This window comes from Bacillus rossius, chromosome 13 (genome assembly GCF_032445375.1).
Source record: "Bacillus rossius redtenbacheri isolate Brsri chromosome 13, Brsri_v3, whole genome shotgun sequence".
NCBI lineage: Eukaryota > Metazoa > Arthropoda > Insecta > Phasmatodea > Bacillidae > Bacillus > Bacillus rossius.
The window spans coordinates 1,532,739-1,552,794 of NC_086340.1; the positions used below are offsets into that span (position 1 = coordinate 1,532,739).

The window sequence follows — 20,056 nt, forward strand, 5'->3', positions numbered from 1 at the left end:
CCGAAACTTCGGTGAATTATTTGCCAAGGACAGGGCTACAACCCACAAGCCAAGCTACTTCAGACAATGGCCGTGAAAGCCTGCGAACATTATTATATAAATAATATTCCATTTTTTTACGCATAAAATGTTTTCGGATACGACATTATGCTAACAATATTTTTAAATTTTTAACTTTTATAACTTCTTTGATTGACCATGTGATCATTCTCCATTTTAAATAATCTTTGCGACGGACACGGATGTCAGTTCCGTTTTCGCTAGACACGATTCTGATTGGCTGACTGCACCCATCATTCAACAAATTTACAACCCGTCCTATTTGCAAAATATTTGATATAAACTCAAGTAATCCAACATGTCAAACAAACATGGCCGTGTTGAGGATGTTTTCCGTGAGTCATAAACCCCCAACTTTATTTGACACAACATATTGGAAGGTGCACACTGTAGGGTGGTTGTCTCGCTAAAAAATATTTAATTTATAGTAAACACATGTAGGAAGGTACCTATGCATCAGATTTCGCGGAAACGTTTTAGGTTCTTTGGAATAAAAAAATGAAGTTTGTGACAATAGCCTAAAAACCTCTGAGAGCCTCGAAGAACGCAAGATAAAATTTATCCAGGAATCTCCGTAAAATTACGTATGAATATGAATATGATGAATCCAAAGAATAGTCTTGGTATTTTGACAAATCATTTAAAAACTTATTAATTATACATAGAGACCTGCAAAATTCGCGGATTCATTTCGTGATATGCTACAATTCAAATATACCTTAGCGATTTTTCTACCACTAGTTCACTGTTAATCTGGTTTAATGAGGGCCAATTAGAGACCCTCACTCATAGAAGTGTCGAATCACAGACACTCGGTCGAGACGACTCACAAGTCAGCAGCCAATGAACAGGTGGCATTTGCCCGAGTGTGTAGAGTGTAGTAGAGTCTATCCTGGAGGTCATTGAACCCGCGAATTTTGCAGGTCTCTAATTATACAATAAGTACACTCATCTTTTGTTCACATTTGTCTGGAGCGAAACAATGTGTAGTTTCTATGAAGATTCACTTGTTTGAAATAACGAAGAATTCGTTTGAAAATCCATAAATATACTGTAATTTCTAATAGTGTAGGGGCCAGGGAATTTCACTAATTGAATTTATGTCAGGCTACAGTTCACAGTTCTGTATAGATGTTACCCATGCATGCTTTCCTATTGGCTGATTCCTCACTGAAGAACCTCGCCTTCTTTGGTCGAGGCGGTTCGACCCTTATTCTGAAGCTGGTAGTTGACTGGCCCACAGTCGTAGAGGGGAGTGGCTAAACAATTAAGATCCAATCAGTAAACCAATGGAAAGGTACACATTTTTGCAGTCTACCTTGCGACGAAAGAATCCAAGAAATATCCAGGGTGTTTTGGTATAAGTGTTTCATGTCCACTCTGCTATCGTATGAGTAGGGGCAGGCATTTTTCGGGAAAAAAAATCTGAACGCCTATTATACTGCAACATGGTATATCCGCATCAGCGGTTTCTTCCTTGTGATTGGCGGCCGTCTGCGAGAGAAGTCGTTGCTTTTATTTGACCGAGCCACTCAGGGTTTGCTTCCGTGTTGGACTGCTGTGATTGGTTGTAGGCACTGACAGTAGACATGTACCTGAAAGGAACTCACCCAATCACGAAACACAGACGATGCTGCAGTGTTTTAACTTTCGGCTAGTCTCGGAATCATTTCGCGAACAGGGCATGGCCCTAACGTATGAGGCATGTCACCGCGGAACGACTTGAATTTCACACAGACGCGGGAAAAAAAGAATTTGATTCCATAAAGGCGAACCACAAATGACCGAACAGTTTGCCAAAGAGTTCTTGGTGACTGGTAAACGAATGAGTTGGACCACGCGAGGAGCGGACATCGCAGATGAGTGAGCAGCGGGGCAGTTGTGGGGCTGAGTGAGGATGGGAGGTGTCGGGCCCTCGACGGGGTTCACGGCCACATCGACCCGCCCCCTGCCTGTTGTGCCCGCCGCGCGCGCACTGCGTGTCCGGGGCGTGGGCAGCCCTGGGCGCCACTCGCCGCTTCGCCGTCATGCTGGGAGGGCTGGAGGGTCAGAGACTGCGGCTCATGGACGCTCTGCCTGACACAGAGGATGTGCAGCTGCAGGTATGTCCCCTCCACGACTGTAGGGACACTCTACAGGGGCCGGATAGCGAGGTAAGTAGCACGTGATCACGGCCTGGGCGCCACACGCCGCTACTCCGTCATGCTGGGAGGGCTGGAGGGTCAGAGACTGCGGCTCATGGAGGCTCTGCCCGACACAGAGGATGTGCAACTGCAGGTATGTCCCCTCCACGACTGTAGGGACACTCTACAGGGGCCGGATAGCGAGGTAAGTAGCACGTGATCATGGCCTGGGCGCCACACGCCGCTACGCCGTCATGCTGGGAGGGCTGGAGGGTCAGAGACTGCGGCTCATGGAGGCTCTGCCCGACACAGAGGATGTGCAACTGCAGGTATGTCCCCTCCACGACTGTAGGGACACTCTACAGGGGCCGGATAGCGAGGTAAGTAGCACGTGATCATGGCCTGGGCGCCACACGCCGCTACGCCGTCATGCTGGGAGGGCTGGAGGGTCAGAGACTGCGGCTCATGGAGGCTCTGCCCGACACAGAGGATGTGCAACTGCAGGTATGTCCCCTCCACGACTGTAGGGACACTCTACAGGGGCCGGATAGCGAGGTAAGTAGCACGTGATCATGGCCTGGGCGCCACACGCCGCTACGCCGTCATGCTGGGAGGGCTGGAGGGTCAGAGACTGCGGCTCATGGACGCTCTGCCTGACACAGAGGATGTGCAGCTGCAGGTATGTCCCCTCCACGACTGTAGGGACACTCTACAGGGGCCGGATAGCGAGGTAAGTAGCACGTGATCACGGCCTGGGCGCCACACGCCGCTACGCCGTCATGCTGGGAGGGCTGGAGGGTCAGAGACTGCGGCTCATGGAGGCTCTGCCCGACACAGAGGATGTGCAACTGCAGGTATGTCCCCTCCACGACTGTAGGGACACTCTACAGGGGCCGGATAGCGAGGTAAGTAGCACGTGATCACGGCCTGGGCGCCACACGCCGCTACGCCGTCATGCTGGGAGGGCTGGAGGGTCAGAGACTGCGGCTCATGGAGGCTCTGCCCGACACAGAGGATGTGCAACTGCAGGTATGTCCCCTCCACGACTGTAGGGACACTCTACAGGGGCCGGATAGCGAGGTAAGTAGCACGTGATCATGGCCTGGGCGCCACACGCCGCTACGCCGTCATGCTGGGAGGGCTGGAGGGTCAGAGACTGCGGCTCATGGACGCTCTGCCTGACACAGAGGATGTGCAGCTGCAGGTATGTCCCCTCCACGACTGTAGGGACACTCTACAGGGGCCGGATAGCGAGGTAAGTAGCACGTGATCACGGCCTGGGCGCCACACGCCGCTACGCCGTCATGCTGGGAGGGCTGGAGGGTCAGAGACTGCGGCTCATGGAGGCTCTGCCCGACACAGAGGATGTGCAACTGCAGGTATGTCCCCTCCACGACTGTAGGGACACTCTACAGGGGCCGGATAGCGAGGTAAGTAGCACGTGATCACGGCCTGGGCGCCACACGCCGCTACGCCGTCATGCTGGGAGGGCTGGAGGGTCAGAGACTGCGGCTCATGGAGGCTCTGCCCGACACAGAGGATGTGCAACTGCAGGTATGTCCCCTCCACGACTGTAGGGACACTCTACAGGGGCCGGATAGCGAGGTAAGTAGCACGTGATCATGGCCTGGGCGCCACATGCCGCTACGCCGTCATGCTGGGAGGGCTGGAGGGTCAGAGACTGCGGCTCATGGAGGCTCTGCCCGACACAGAGGATGTGCAACTGCAGGTATGTCCCCTCCACGACTGTAGGGACGCTCTACAGGGCCCTGATAGCGAGGTAAGTAGCACGTGATCACGCGCTACATGCCATCACGGCCTGGACGCCACACGCCGCTACGCCGTCATGCTGGGAGGGCTGGAGGGTCAGAGACTGCGGCTCATGGACGCTATACCCGACACAGAGGATGTGCAGCTGCAGGTATGTCCCCTCTACGACTGTAGGGACGCTCTATGGGGCCCGGATAGCGAGGTAAGTAGCACGTGATCACGGCCTGGGCGCCACACGCCACTCGACAAGAACCGAGTGGGAGAACCGAGTGTTGTTTCGTGCTTAAGGTCTTCCCTCCCGTTATGCCTAGCTTCGTCATGGTATCGTGAACATCGCTATATTGTACAGTTACAAAAGGATAATATGGGTTTTCGGAATGAATGGTTCCCAACTGCCCAAAATTATACAGATTTTTTTTGAGTTGTAAAATGTAAAACAGGAAAAAATATAAACGAGGGTGCTATTGCAGGTGATGTATACATTATTATATTATAACCTCAGAAAGAAGAAGTACTGGCTCCAGGCTCGCCTGGACGAGGGGAGGGAAGGAGGGAGGGTGGAGAAGGGAGGGGAAGGGGGTGGGTGCGCAGAGAGAGACGCCCGCCGACGCGACACGGGTCGCCGCCGCGGCAAACAGCCGCGTGACGCCGACCACGAAGGGCGTCCAGAGGCGTCATGGCGCCGGGTCTCACGCCGGTGTCTGTGCGCGGACCGGCTCTGCCCAGGGTCGCCAACCCCCTCAAAGTGAGTCTGAGCCTGCTGCCAGTCGGGCCAACCTCCCAGCACTGCACTCTCTCGCCGGCGCACTTCTTGTTCGCAACTTATAATGCTTTCAATTATAGCCGAGGAAATAGTTTATAATGATGAGTCTTTGTACCTATTTCTGGAGTCGTGAGCCAAGCAACACTGAGGCAGGATGATTCCGCGGTGGTTCGCCATCGCCTCCCGCGGGAAGAGGGGGAGAGGAACGTCACAAACACCCGGTCCTGAAGGCTTGAGAACATCGAACCCCCCGCTCTTGGCCCACCAGCCAAACACGCCAGCCTATGGACCAAGCGCGCGCGCGCTGTGTTAGGAAATTCATATTTCAAACATGGATTTTTCTGAGACATCTGGCCGGCAGTTGTAAACACTATTCTTCATCACATAAATTGTATTAGGTAACGATAGGGCAAGCAATCATGTTAGCAAACACAAAATTTAATAAATCTGAAAATAAAATTGTAATTTTTATGTACATGGATCACGAGCCACTCGTCTAAATAATTATGGTATTTTTTTTTTTTTAAGGAAGCATTACTCGAGAAAATTCATGGAGCGATAATTTTCTATCACCATTTGATGAATAATTATAATCAGTTCCCAGCTGTGCTGTCATTGGCTGCTGCTTCGTGCGCCCGTGTCGGTAGGTTCGAATACACTGTTTCCGTGACTGATGTTTGCTCAGCTGTGAGTCCCGCCTGCACGCGACACTGACCCTTACGGTGGTCTCGCGGAGAAGTGACCGCGGCATTCCTTCATGCCCCGAGTGAGTCACGTGACCTCCTGTTCTTCCGTCCGCCAATAGCTTCCCGAGCCTCCACTGTCGACGGACCGATGGAGTTACAACCTCCAGAATATTATCTTTGAAAGATTTGTGCAGTGGGAGTGCATGACTTGATGTAAGCTTTTGGACATACGCCATTGCTAAGCACATGTATGTCTGTAGAAGAAAACTACAAAAAAACCCAAAAGACAAAAACACTAATTAAGTAAAAAAATTGCTGTTGTCGACAGGATATAAACACCACATAATATTCCATAATATCCTGTTGACAACAGCAATTTTTTGCTTAATTTGTGTTTTTGTCTATTGGGATTTTTGTAGTTTTCTTCTACAGACATACATGTGCTTAGCAATGGCGTATGTCCAAAAGCTTTCATCAAGTCAACCTCCAAAATGTTTGCAACTTTACTTAAAAGGTTCGACAGTTTATTCATTTATTTTTTTTAGCTTGCTTACCTATAATGTTTTTTATGTTGCTTTCGAACACGTTTGTAAAGTTTCATATTTTAAAACAGAAATCGACCGAGACAAAGAAGAGTAATTAATAACGTACAGCAACTCTTAAATATATTTATTTATATATGTGTTTAGCGTACATGTCCGTGGAACTACTTTATCTTAACAAGAGAATTTCCCTTCAAGATGCAAGCCTTACAGCTGATCGGTGGCATCCGGTGGAGGAATATAACGACGGCCCTGCGGAGTGTTGTGTATGGTCAGTTAGCTGACGGACAGACGGACGGACGCTGCCACACAGACCTCTGCAAGCCGTCTAGGCGGACACTCGAGCAAACAATTGAAGACACGTACCGCAGACAGTGGCGGATTCAAGGGGGGGGGGCCCACCAGGGGCAAGTGCCCCCCCCCCCCCCCCCCCCGAAAAACCAGTTGTCTGCTATATTAATATTGTCGACAAAAACGATTGTTTCTGAAACCAATAAAATATTTTAATATAATTAATGAATTTCTTGTAGAATCATAAACTCTGGTGGTTGGATGGTATGTGTAGTGTGAGTAGATTAAATACAAATTTAGTAATTATAACACATTTTTTCTCTGGCTACTCTGAAATCCTAGAGTGCACCCTCCGAGGTAAACCTATGGATCCGCTACTGACCGCAGATGTAACTTTTACTACTGTGATTATAATTTTGCCACGTAATCAATCTTGATGGATCTTTTATCCAACAGTAATGAGAACTAACAATGTTCGCAGGCTCTCACGGCCATTATTGTCTGAAGTAGCTTGGCTTCTGAGTTGTAGCTGCGAGTCCTTGGCGAATAATTCATCCGACGTTTCGGTCGACATTGCAGTCGCCATCATCGAGGAGCAGTTACCTACTGTAGGTTTCGGTCGACATTGCAGTCGCCATCATCAGGAAGCAGTTACCTATTGCAGGTAGCTGCTCCCTGACGATGGCGACTGAAAAATCTACCGAAACGTCGGGTGAATTATCCGCCATGAAGGACGCAGCTACAACCCAGAAGCCAAGCTACTTCAGTAATAAGAACTTTTACCAAAATTTAGAATAAAGCAAGCTTATACCTTCGTTGATCACGTTTCTACTGTGTTGTATTTATTGGCTTTACACCTTCATGGACGTATGTCCCGGGGGGGGGGGGGGGTAGGTGCCCTCCCCCCTGGACCTAAGAAGTCCCTCACTGAGGGAACTCGCTTGCGATTGCGAAACGGAGTTGATAAACATAAACGTCAAAACTATGTTTTATTCATTGGCAACTTTCTGTGTATTTTAGTTTCCTGCTTATCGTATATATGCAGGCAGGCCGGCACGTGGGCAATATACAACATACAAGCACCCCGCCCAGGGAAGACTCGTCGGTCAACCCGACTCGCAAAACTCTCGGGCCGCGCGGATTCGCGCGGGCGAATCCCACAGATTTGCGCCCCCGTACACGTTCATTAATAGATTATGCATATATATATAATATACAATATATAAATCCAGTGTCCTGATGTTTGTTTCCAGTGAACTCTTCACCAAGTCAACCGATTTTTCGATGAAAATTGGCATTTATGTGTAATTTTTTCCAACCTGAGAGATAGGATAGTTTTTATTTCGATTAATGGTCTTAATAATTTATAATTAATAATAAATAATAAATAACCGATCGCCATGGGTAAACAAAAAAATCATAGATCATAAACATACAAACAGTAATTGTGTGACATTTCTCTATGTCCAACACACTGGTCATATAGCGCTATCCAGTTTGCTTTAGCTCGCAGACAATAAAGCTCCATGTGTTCAGCCCGGGCAACGCCGGGTACTGCAGCTAGTTGAATATATATGTATAGACACACCAAACCGTTAGCAGAGGTTCAGTTCCACGAGTGCAGGGCGAGGTGTGAGGCGGGGGGGTGTTGCTGTGTGTTGCAGGCGGCGGGCAACCTGACCATCAGCAGCACCGCGGGCAACCCCCCTCCCCCCGCGCCGGCCCGCTCGCAGGTTGCCATGATCAACCTGAGCAACCACCGTGAGGACTACCGCAACAAGATCATCGGAGGTGAGGCCTCTGTACCCTCCCAACCGTCAGCGACGGAACAACCAGTCAAACTCAAACGGCGCGCTCTTAAACGAACATCAAATATTATCACACCTTGTTTTAATGTTCGTCATACTAGTCCATAAATTCCTAAATAATTCAAAACACATGAAATTTCTGATATATATATATAATAAAAATATAATTTATAAATGATAGGATTGTAATTTTAAAATTTTAGCATTTTCCGGCTACTAAAAGGTAAACGGATCAAAGCCATAGAGAAGGTACACTTGTAGATGGTATTTTCCTGTGTCATAGAGTTTTTCGGTGGACTGTGTTCCGAATTTTGCAGTCATTGTTCACAAACAAATACCATACATAATCAAGGAAAATATTATCTTTCGGCAGTGTCATAGCTACACGGTACTCCAAACGAAGAGTGAGACTCTAGCGCCCTCTCCAATACTACCACGCCTTGAGGCATCCTTAACACGGGACCTGACCGCTTCTTGCGCTGCGTGGCTGTGTTACAGTCTCTATGAACTAGCTACCAACGATACGTTAAGTCCTACTGGTAATAATAATATTATAATAATGCGCGATGTAGAACGGTATTTTTTAAAACATGCATATTAGACTCATGGAAAAAAATAAAAGGAAACGAACATTTTAAATTTTGACCCGTTGCGGAGCTAAAAAATTAAAAAGTAAATAAATAATTCAGAAGATAGTAAAAGAGAATCGATCGAAAAAAAAAACACTGTTTGTTTGTGCTTAGCCGCGACTGCTCCGTGGTCGCGTGGAAAGTGGACGCACAGCTGAAAGCTTATTGGCGCCCGATAGCATCTGCGAGCGCAGCTAATACACTAAGCACCATTTCTGGTGCCTGTTGCCGTGAGTTGCCTTGGTGGGTTTCCTGTAGTGTTGCTACTGGGGCATCAACTACAGGGTGTCCATAAAATAATGTTACAGTTTCTGTGTTATATTATAACAGTTTCATTTAGACTATTTACAACAAATCATACACCGAATTAAAGGTAAACTAACTTTTTTTTTCTTAAAAAAATGTTCAATATGTGCAACTTTAGGTATATGGCACGCGTAGAACCTAAAATCAAATTTTTCCCACACATTGGTTAACAAGTCCGGAGTAATGGAAGCAATAACCTCTTCGATTCTCTGTCTCAACTCTGGCAAATCATTAGGTAGCGGCGGAACATAGACACGATCTTTTATAAAGCCCAAAAGGAAGATAATCGAATGGTTTTATGTCAGGTGAACTTGCAGGCCAGCGAAAAAGAGCTATGTCGTATCGAATTGCCTATACAATCGGCGGGTAGTTTTGCCACATGATGGGATCACAATTAAACTTTAAACGAAACGCACGTTGAACTTAAATTAAATATTCACTCTTAGCAAATTGCAGAACATAAAACATTTCGCGCTCAGGAGTCGCAACTTTGTGCAGGTGGCGCTGCAAGCGAGAAAACAACAAAGCAGTACTCGCTCATGCGCTTATCTAAAATGTTTTGAGTTACTCTCTAATTGTGACCTTGAACTAACACTCTACAACGCTTCTTTTACGGAAACTCTGTATAATGGTTGCTGCCGATGTGTAAAACCATACCAGCATACATTTGTCATAAAACAGGGAACGTAGATGTAGTCATTCGTTCCATCTGTGTTAGTGCGTCCACGAAGAAAATGATTCTGACCTGTTCATTATTTCACCGGACCTATTCTTGCGTCGAACGCGTTGTCAGTTCAAAGGCCACTTTGCATGGCTACCACTTTCATCTGGCCTCAGATCTCAGAACCGCCTGAGTGGCCACATAGCATTGTGGCTTTGGTACCACTGATGTGCTTGGGATGTTTCATTTTCATTTGGAGTCTGTGTGTGTACGCCAATGTGGCGCTGCGTCAGTGCTACCAATACTCGCAGGCCGAAAACAACGTTCAATGAGGATAACTCTGGATCCTATGTGTTTTGACAACTGGGGAAACAGTGTGGTTTAAATTTTTAAAACAAAATTTGTCTGGAAGCGAGAAATGTCATCTACATTTCGTCGGTGACCGAGCGGGTAGGCCTTCTCAATCAAGGATCAAGGCTCAAGGCCACACCGCGGAATACCCCAGTTCACAGTCAGCGTTTACTCGCCAGGGTTGGTACTCGCGTCACCTCCACTTCACGGACCAAGCTGGACTCGCAATCATCCGTCCATCGATCACGTGGCCTGAAGCCAATCAGATGGCCTGATCAATTCCATCCGTCCGTCTTTCAAAACCTTTCCAAGACAGACGGGTGGAATTACAACCTCAAAATATCTGAAAGACATTGCCTTTATTTTAAATTTTTTAAAAGTTTGTTTATTTGTTTAGCTGCTTCCGTTTCGTGTTTTTAACTTACCTACGAACAAGTTTTAAGTTTCATATTGTCCGTGACGCAAAAGTAATCAATAATGCACGGTAACTCCAAAATATATTTAAATAAAGATTTAGAAGTTTGTTAAATCATTTATAAGTGCTTAGCGTACATGATCGTCAGACTGGTAAACTTTTACAAGGCAAATGTTTCTCGAACATTCAAGCCTGAATAGTTAGCTGGATGGTTGTGAGTGGCTCGGCTAGTTTATGGACGGACATACTTTCGGACGGACGGAATAAACTCGTACACAAAAGAAAATTGCCACAACAATTGTGACTCCAATTAGGGCACATCCGTGTGCTATTGATCGTCTGAAGCTTGGGAAGCTAGCCTTTTTGTTTCAGTGGGCAGTTTCCCCAGTGCATTACGGCCGTGTTTTGTATCTGATTGTGGAATGACGCCCTGCCATTACTGCGGTAAGTGAGGCTGTTTTCCGAGTTCACGATCAAAATGAAGGTGCGCATGCGACTTGTCCAGTTTCCACATAATTGGCGTTTGGAAACCTTCCGAAGCACTTTTACCAAGAAATGACGTGGTTCCTGAGTCACAGCTGGTGCTAAGGGAGGAAGGAATGTTTGGTGTGACACAGTTTGGTTTAATTAGGACCGACCATATCACAGGGGTTACTTCTATCAAATTAAGTAAAGGTCAACAAGATTATTTGTAATGTTTAAAAAAAAATCCATCGGTTTGACATATTTTGTGGTTGCTGATTGAAAATATGATGTAGCCTATAGTAAAAATCTAGTATGTCAGATTGTTATGCTGTAGGCTGCCTTCAGTTTTTTTTAAGTTGCTTTTCTTCCACTGAGAAAAAAGGATTGTTGGAATCAACAAAATACTTGTTTGAATTGTATCAAGAACATGTTATATTGCTGATACAGCAAAACACGTCAGTTACACAAATTATGAATTTTGCCGAGTCAGAATATACTAAGCCAACATTTTTCTGTTAAGGCAGAAAAATATGCTCTCAGACCAAGCTTGTTTGATTGGTTCGGTACTTTTTGAACCAAGGAAGAACTTTTACATGGCGCGGGTCAATGTTCTGCAGTTAAAAAGTCTCTCTGGCTTGCAAAACCAACCGCAGTTTTATAAATCCTTATGCTAGAGGTTTGTTTAATAACTTGAAAGGAACCTGTAGGAAAAATCCGTAAACATTTAACTATAAAGTGAGTATTGTTGAACAGATATGTTAACACATCAGCAAGGAACTAGCATTAAACTTCATTACAGTAAAAATAAAGTGAGCGAGTCATTCAGTACCTTGCCAGTGATGTGTAAACATAGGCTATATCCTCCCTGGAACCGAGCAAATTCACGTGTTCTCATGTTGCAAATAAACTTATAATACGATACTCGGACATGAAGTTTAATTTAGAATTCTTTAAAATAATCCCGAGCGTGATAAATATACGAAAAGTATTCATTATAGGAAAAAAACTGTAAAGTATTTTTCCCTTTTTAAAACCTAACTATAATTCTGTTTAACAAGATGGTAATAACTTAACCTGACCGCGCCCAGTACAGCCGTCCTCGCTACCCAGCCCCTCCGCCACCCCGCACCGATCCTCCTCAGGCCACTGTCAACTACCCGTTTAGCGGCCGAGGCCGCCGCGCGGAGTGGCGTGAATAAACACCGCCTTTCTGGACTTTTCGGGCGTCGGATCGGCCCGGGACGACGCGACTCGTCACGTCCGCTCTCGTCGATACTAGAAGGGCGCCACAGGTACAATAAGCAGCGACGCTGGCCTCCGCGAGTTCGGCGGAGAGGGTGAGAGACCCCCTCGAGAGTGGCGCGACGCGGAGTGACGGGATCGAGAGAGTGCGACTGAGTGGCGCGAGACTGTGTGTGGACAGGCGCGAGGTGAGGGGCGAACAACTGTTGAGACTAGCTCCAGTCAGGAGTGTGAACTGCGGAACTGGACAGATACTTAGTGATTTGCGAAAAAACGGTTTTTAAGTGGGAGAGATTTTCGAACAGACATTTTTAAGTAATGTAAATATTAGTAAGTTAGTTAATAAAACTGTAATAAAACTTAATTGGGCTGTCCCTTTCGAACCCAGTTCTCCCCACAATAAGTCGTGATGATATAAACTGGATCCGGGAACTGTAACCACACCTTGTGGTGTTCGGAGCGGGGGACAGGGCACGTGTTGTGCGTGTCGTCGCGTGTCGTCGCGTGCCAGGGGCTCCTGGGGGGGGGGGCAGTCGGCCACGGCGCTGGCAGGTCCGCCTCAGTATCGAGCGTCTGGACGCCGGGCATGCCGCGCATCGGCGCCGACCCCGTCAAGCTGCGTCGCCCGCCGCCGCAGAGAGCGACGCCCGCCGACGCCCGCTCCATGTACAGCCAGGGTGAGAGCCTGGCGTCTCGTCGGGGCGTCCAGCGTCACCTGTGCTGGTCCCTCCAGTGCTTCCAACAATGTGCACCGCGTGTCCATGCCTTAAACCACCCTCAGAGTTTCTCGGATACGTCAAGCAGTGTTCAGATCACGCGAGTTCTTGTGGAGGTCTGCCTAGTCGACCGGACACCTGCTGAACGGTCATTAGCGTGACTCGTCCTAGCGGATGACGGTTACCACTCGCAGCGTTTTCTCTCGTTCATCCACTGCGCGATGCCCGGACGATGGCGTTCGGAGACGGGCTTTGAAGGAGTGCGAAGAGGCGCGCGTTGTTTGCAGCCCGGGTCGCCGGCGGGCGTAACTGCGCGAAGCGGCCCACACGTCAGCAGGCCACGCTCCAGTGGCCCTTAAGGCCCCTGCCTACCCGGGCACACACGCGGTGCGCAGAGCCTCAGGAAAAACAACGCGATTTGGAAACTACTCAACATATCAGAGCGGGGTCTGTTTAGGAAAAGCATTCAAGAATTCGCTGAGGGCCGACATGCAGTTCGGTTTCAGGTTTAAGTTTTTTAAACTTTATTTTTAGAAATTTTGCGTGTGTTCAGAGTAATTTTTAAGGCATAAAAAAACATGTACGTATTCTTGAAAACACCCAAGGGCCTTGCGTTACACCTTTGTATTCATTTCTCCGTTGTGTAATGTCACGGTTGCTGCTCGGATATTGCACTTGTCGTCCCGCCTCGCCGACACAGACACTCGCCTGACGAGGCCGGCTTGGCTGGGAACCGAACCTACGTTCAGCCGGACTCGCAGTAGCCCCATGTTCACAGTCGTTGCCCTTGCGCACAGATGAGCCTGCATGCTTTAAGTTTATCAGCTCATATGTCAAGGACGTTGCCACCCCAAAACAGAAAAGGGTAGGGGTAGGGGGTGTATTTATTGGACTTAAACTGAAGGAGGTAATTTTTCGAGGTTCAAACTCTTTCACGTGGCAGGAGAGTCAATGGTGCCGTACAACAATAAACAAAAAACCCAAGGAAAACATATATAAAAAATAGTAAACAATAGTTTATGAGTGTTAGTTACAAATTGTTTTATTTATGTAGCACTTGGTAAGTCTGACAGCTGCCTCCCCCCTGACCACCCGGCCGGGATAAGCCCTCGAGTCACGTGTTCCCGACTGTCGCGGCACGTGGCGTTCCTGGGCGCCGCCATCTTGGCCCTGCGCCCGCTTGGCGACTCATCGATCCTTTATCGACGACCACACTTCCGCCTGCGTCACAAACACGGTACTTCCGGTCGACAGACCACCGGATACCAGTGGTGGTTGGGAGGGGCTTGACCCAGCTGAGCGCCTTTTTATAGAAAGTAGGATAATATGACGTTTAACTTGAGATTGGTCAGAGGTGGGCCCAGATGCTCCCTGATACCAGCGCTTCGACGTGTCCGTGGTTGGGATCCAGTCGGGTGTCATTCACTCGAGTCTTTAGCGGTAGCCGGACGCCATGTTGGCTTCAACAGTTTCAATTACATTTCAATTTTTCATCGTTTAGTATTGGAAATTGGCCTTCGATAAGCAGATGTAACACATCGATGGATTTTCAAAGATAATAGCATATTGCCCCTTGACATCATTATCACAGTTGCAGTCATTTAAAAAATATGAATTCAACACTAAACACTATTCGCTTCGGGTATCCCTTAAAATCAGAAACTATGCTTTAACTAAACCCAACTTTGAAAATTAAAGGGTAGAAAATCGTTAAAGCCTAAGAAATTATTGAATCCAAGATGACGATTTTCCGTTCCTGTCCATCCATAATTCTCTCTATGGAGTTACGCCGCTGCTGTGAATAATAATTGTAAATAATATAGAAAGTATTTAAGATGGATCACTGAGTTTCTGGTTAATGTTTAATTGAATGAAGTTCTACAAACACCGCTGAAAAATTATTCCTTGAAATAATTTGGGGCAGTAACACGTCACAATTATTTCAAGGAAACAATTTTGCGACAGTGACCTAATACGCAATGGTTGTAGAACATCGTTCAATTAAACATAATCCAGACGTTCTCTACTATTAACGATAACAATTTTGTTCGTCTCCAATGTAAGGGTGTATTATGGTGGTGTGCCATTACTATACAGTATCTATTTAAATTTACTATTACATAATCATTATTTATTTATATGATATATACATATATTGAGTTTTATTACGGGTCTGTCAAATATGTAAATAGTAAAGGTGATTGGTATATATTACTGTTTTGGAATGCCCAATACACAAATCATGTACCTAATATAAGGAACCAAACACATGTTTTAAATTATATTTTGTAGGTATACTAGCAGGAAGTTATGTGGGGTCCAGCTTTTATCAAAAGTCCAGATCTAATCGAATATTATTGTTTATGATAATTATTAAGAAACAATTTGAACTAGAAATATTCTCGTATATCAATGTTGCCTCGACTTCAGTTCGGTAGATTCAGATACTCGTAAAGTCTACAAGACTCCTGGTTTTAACACAAGTTATGGTAAGGAAAAAATATTGAATATTGATGATTCTTTCCATAGCGTCAATTTCTGTGGCCATCCAATATATTCAGTCAAACCGATATTCGGAAATAGTGAAGATAATCAGCTCACCTCAGTTCTAGTTTTATGCACCTCAATTTTCTCATAATAAGCATTATATTCTTCACAAATATCATTGCAATCATTTAATTCCATCTTGATGTCTTAATTCAGTATTACATATTCTGATTGACATGATTCCAAACCATTTTTCAACAATTCAAATCATACTGGTCAAGCAAATTTTTCTATGACCTGAGGTCATAGTTACCATGAAGCTTAAAATAAGGAGAAACACTTATAACTAAATAAATACTAAATACAATGGTAATATTAAAACAGTTAACATGTGCATTGAGAAAATAATATGAAATTGCATAGACAACTATGTGAATTAAAGTTAAAATAATAGTCTTTGCAGGCTGTTTGTATTACTGCTGCTATGAAATGGTCCCAAAGCTTTATAACTAGGTATCACAATGTCATTGAATTAACTTATTTCAGTCTTTAACACATGTTTACATAGTTTTATACATATAAAATTATTTGTATATTATTTTTGTTTATTCTGAGAGGTCATTACCCGCTCACCAACTTCAAAGACATTGGGAAGCACATTAGACCATACTTCGTAGATACATGTTTCAACTCACTTTATCGTGATAAACCTGCAGCAGACGTTAGTTGGTAGAATTCAGATCCACCCCGTATAGGATATTAGCTGGTATCCGAGAGTCGAAATCAGCATTTTAATTACTTTTATTTTCTGAACGAGTCCTGATTGGTCCGTTCCGGCTCTTATTAGTTGTAGGCTCTTATTAAGAAATTAAACTACAAAATTTTTTACAAATATTTCAATGATGTCTCATAGTGAAAGTGATTCTTCGGTTTTAAAAAAAATATGTGCTATTTTTAATAAATAACTATAATGTTTCGGAAAGTGTACGTATAATTTAATTTTCTTGGCAAGTTTAAAAATAAACAACTAGGTATTGTATTGCGTTGTATTTCGGGAGAGAAGTGACGCGCGCTATCGTGTCAACAAACAGTGCTGACGTCACATGCTCGCCCGGTCAATACTATCTAAATCAGCTCCAGCGGCGACCTAAATAAAGGTTAGCTTTAAGTGTTTGTAGTACACAATATTTGAAAATGTAACCTAGCAACTCAGCTTGTACGAAAAAAAAAAATAATAATGTGGCCCTATTTACCATGTTTTTATTAACTCGGTTTCATGTCTGTCTGTTTGTTTGTTTGTCTGTTCGATACATTTTTTTTTTTATTTAGCAAAGCCCCCGGATTCGTGACGTTAGGCTACGAGCAGAACAGTAAAGTGTTGCGTGATGCATAACTCAGCACTTCACAGGCGGTGCCTACATCACCGACTGCTCCAGGCATTTAAAGTTTTCAATAGGACTGAGATCGTAATAACTTCTCAAACATGATGTAACATTTAATCTAATTTGTTTGTAAATTCTTCAGCTATGTTATTTGATGCTTTTAACCAATTAATTAACACAGTTAACCCTAAATTTCACAGCCTGAGCAAACACAATTCTATATATTTTCTCTGTATTAAAGATTTTACAAAATGTAAAAAAAAAAATAATTTCTCCTATGCGACAACTAGGAAATCACACACCATAAAAGTGAGTCATATATTTAAGATTGCATTTGCAGTGAACACGATTGTTAGTGACCTAAGTGAACTATTCATATTACATAATAGGCACTCCGCGTTTTTTTTCTATTTTAAAATTTACAAGTATTTTCATAGCTTTTAAAAATTCATAATAACAAATTTTTAGGACAATCTGTTATGGGGTTAGGAATCTGTATGGGGCTATGAGAAATAGTTTATACATTTTAGTCCATTTTATAAACGCGATATATTGAAAAAAAATATTTTTCAAATTATTATTTATCATTGATGTAGACTTTAAAACACACTAAATTGTAAAACGTGAATGACTTCATTTCATTAAATTAACATAAACGACAACACAGTCCTGTTTTGAGATGCTGACCTGAGGCACACGAGCTACTGTCGCGATAGCAACTGCATCAGACCACGGTTTCAACCAGCACGAAGTCGCGCTGTGGGAGGTTTCAAAGACACGCTTCTACAGGAAGTACTGACTTCATTAACGTCCCGTGTTTTGATCGAAAATAATACAAATATTCCGACCACGTGGGATGTCCACTTTAAAAACGTTTAGAGTTCGAAAAATGCATGTCTTAAATGCATGCACGGCATGTCTTAAAAGTAATATTGTTCCTGAACATCTCGAAGCCATAAAGGTGAGAACCGCTCTCAGAAGACAAACACCACAACTGTCCTTAACGTTTCTGCTGCGAAAATTGGGGCTTGGATCCCTCTCCTTTCCCCGGAAAGGTCCGGCGTTGGCCAAAAACCTCCAGAAAATTCAATGTGCAGAATTTTTTCTGTAGCCACAAACACTTCGGAGAACGACGTCAAAAAAAAAAAAAAAAAAAAAGTGAAAAATATTCCAAATCCTTATGAATTGTTTTCCCTATACAGCTGCGAAAATTACCTCTAATTTTAGGGAGGCTTCCACGGGGGCTATAATACAATCTAGCCCATGGATACTTTCGAATGAGGAAAAGGGGGGGGGGGTTTGGCCCCCTCACATTTCCTTGGGACGAGTTGACATCTCGAGCGAAACATTCATTGTTGAATAGTGAGGGCGACCTCTCACGCCGCTTGCACTGAAGTCTGTTTCACACTTCCCGCTCTGACTTGTTTGTAGAGGCGACTGTGCATTTGATGTGTGTGGTGGTGTCGTCCTTAGCTTCCCTGTTTCTGTGAAAATAAAAGTAGTACTAATATACGTGCGGGTAAGCAGGCCTCTTAAGGCACTGATTTTTTATTGTAGGAAGATAGAAACGACAGATACCCAGATCATTATAATACAGCTTACGTTGTACGTGTCATCAGAATAAGAGCTTTAGTGTGGCGAAGTGGATAAGGTCGACATTTCCTGGCATTTCGCACGCTTTCCCGACCTTGTCGCAAGACGGCACGGATGGTTATTAAGGTTAGGTCTTTCCTTCTGGATCACAAGGGTTCAACCAAACACATAAGTACAAAAATAATTAATTTTGATGATAATTTCATTAAAGTGTTATCTTCCATAATGAATTCATTACAAAAAAAATACACGTATAAAGTTATTAGCTTTGGCGATTTTCTTGTATTTTAAAGTATTTCGAATATTATTTGTGATATATGTCTTCGAGTGCAAATAACCAAGTTTCTAGAAGTTTCCGAAGACCAACACGTGTGAGCGCAATCAGAAAGCCTGACTCGTAAATAAATACTTCACGTGATTAAAGCAGTGTCGGGTTTTTCACATCAGGAGTCACTAGACACGCGCATCTATCCCGCGGCACTGATTGGTTGATTGGTTGATTGGTTGATTGGTTGATTGGTTGGGGGTCACGCGGCCCAGGAGACGCACGGCTGCGGTGCTGCCCTCTAGCGCCACCTGCCAGGCGCGCGTCACTTGCGTTCTTTCAATGATTCGTGCCATGCGGAATTTTGATCTGATGCAGTTTTTTTGGACACACGAAATTGCAGTTTTACACTGTTTGTCATGGAAAAATTCCGAAAAAAAAAAAGATAAAAATACACAAAATCAAGACTAAATGAGCTGATGTCGGACAAATGGAACCAACAATGAAACTAAACAAGTATTATGGAAAACACAACGACGACAGCACGGACAAAAAATGTTCAACCATATAAACATCAGACAGCACAGGAATTCCGTTGAAGGAATTTGGTCATGGAAAAAATAATAATACAACAACACAGACGAACACAGTGGACTAACAACGACGAGACAGATTAAACGCACGCAGACAACAAACATGGACAACGCAGCAAACTTATAAACACAGCGATGAAGATAAACAAGTACTATGGACAACACAACAACAATAGCACTGGTAAACACAGAAGATTTCCAACGAGATTAGTTTGACGCATAATGTTTGCTTGATTAGCTAGTAAAGTTGAATTTTAAACGTTTGTGTGCAGTATGGTTAGCGAGAATATGAAACTGGAACATTTTAGGTTTAAAGTCAAATTTAACTGGCTACAAAGTGATACGGTTTAGTTTCTTTCGGGGAAAAAAAAATATTATATTTGAGCTAGCGTATTCACATCCTCAGAATTTTTGAGATTATAAAAAGTTAAATAAATATATATATTTTTGAAATAAATTTAAAACCATTCTACGCAGTAGCCACTAGCATTCATTGTCTTTAATCCCAATAATTGTGCAGTTATTTATTCCATTTGGTTCACCTTATCAATACTGCACAAAAAAAAAATTTAAAAAAAATTCGATTTTGCCAGATAATTATGCAGAAAGTTTGCACTTGTAGAAGTTCGGTCACTCCAAGAGTCTGCAAGATTGTCCATGTTAAAGGCAGAAATGCCCGCGCCCAATGACGTGGCCCGGTGGAGGCCACGCCCACCCCCTTCCCCGGGCCGCGTGGTGGGGTGATGGTTGTGTTTGGGGGGGGGGGGGGGGGTCAGAGCGACGCCGCGCGCCGCCACACACGAGGAGCGGCCGAGTTGGCGTCGCGACGCGCCAGGCAGCATGGAGGCGGAAGGTAAGACGTCATCACGTGACACCGGCGTCGCTACAGGAACTACAGGAGAGCCTAA

General features: G+C 44.6%; 1 protein-coding gene across 6 annotated transcripts in view; it reads left to right on the top strand.

Annotated features, from left to right (window-relative positions):
- Positions 1–20,056, top strand: part of LOC134538084 (band 7 protein AGAP004871) — a 50,720-nt gene that overhangs the window by 5,907 nt on the left and 24,757 nt on the right. Inside the window, exons 1-2 of one of the 6 annotated variants that reach the window (XM_063379085.1) lie at positions 2,076–2,162; positions 7,900–8,026. In XM_063379085.1, the coding sequence (XP_063235155.1) occupies positions 2,088–2,162; positions 7,900–8,026 (202 nt within the window). In that variant the 5' untranslated portion in view covers positions 2,076–2,087. Of the gene's footprint in view, positions 1–2,075; positions 2,163–3,337; positions 3,388–4,035; positions 4,105–4,585; positions 4,699–7,899; positions 8,027–19,949; positions 20,002–20,056 lie in introns of those variants that run through there. The other 5 variants (XM_063379088.1, XM_063379087.1, XM_063379086.1 and 2 more) reach the window with 5 other exon arrangements.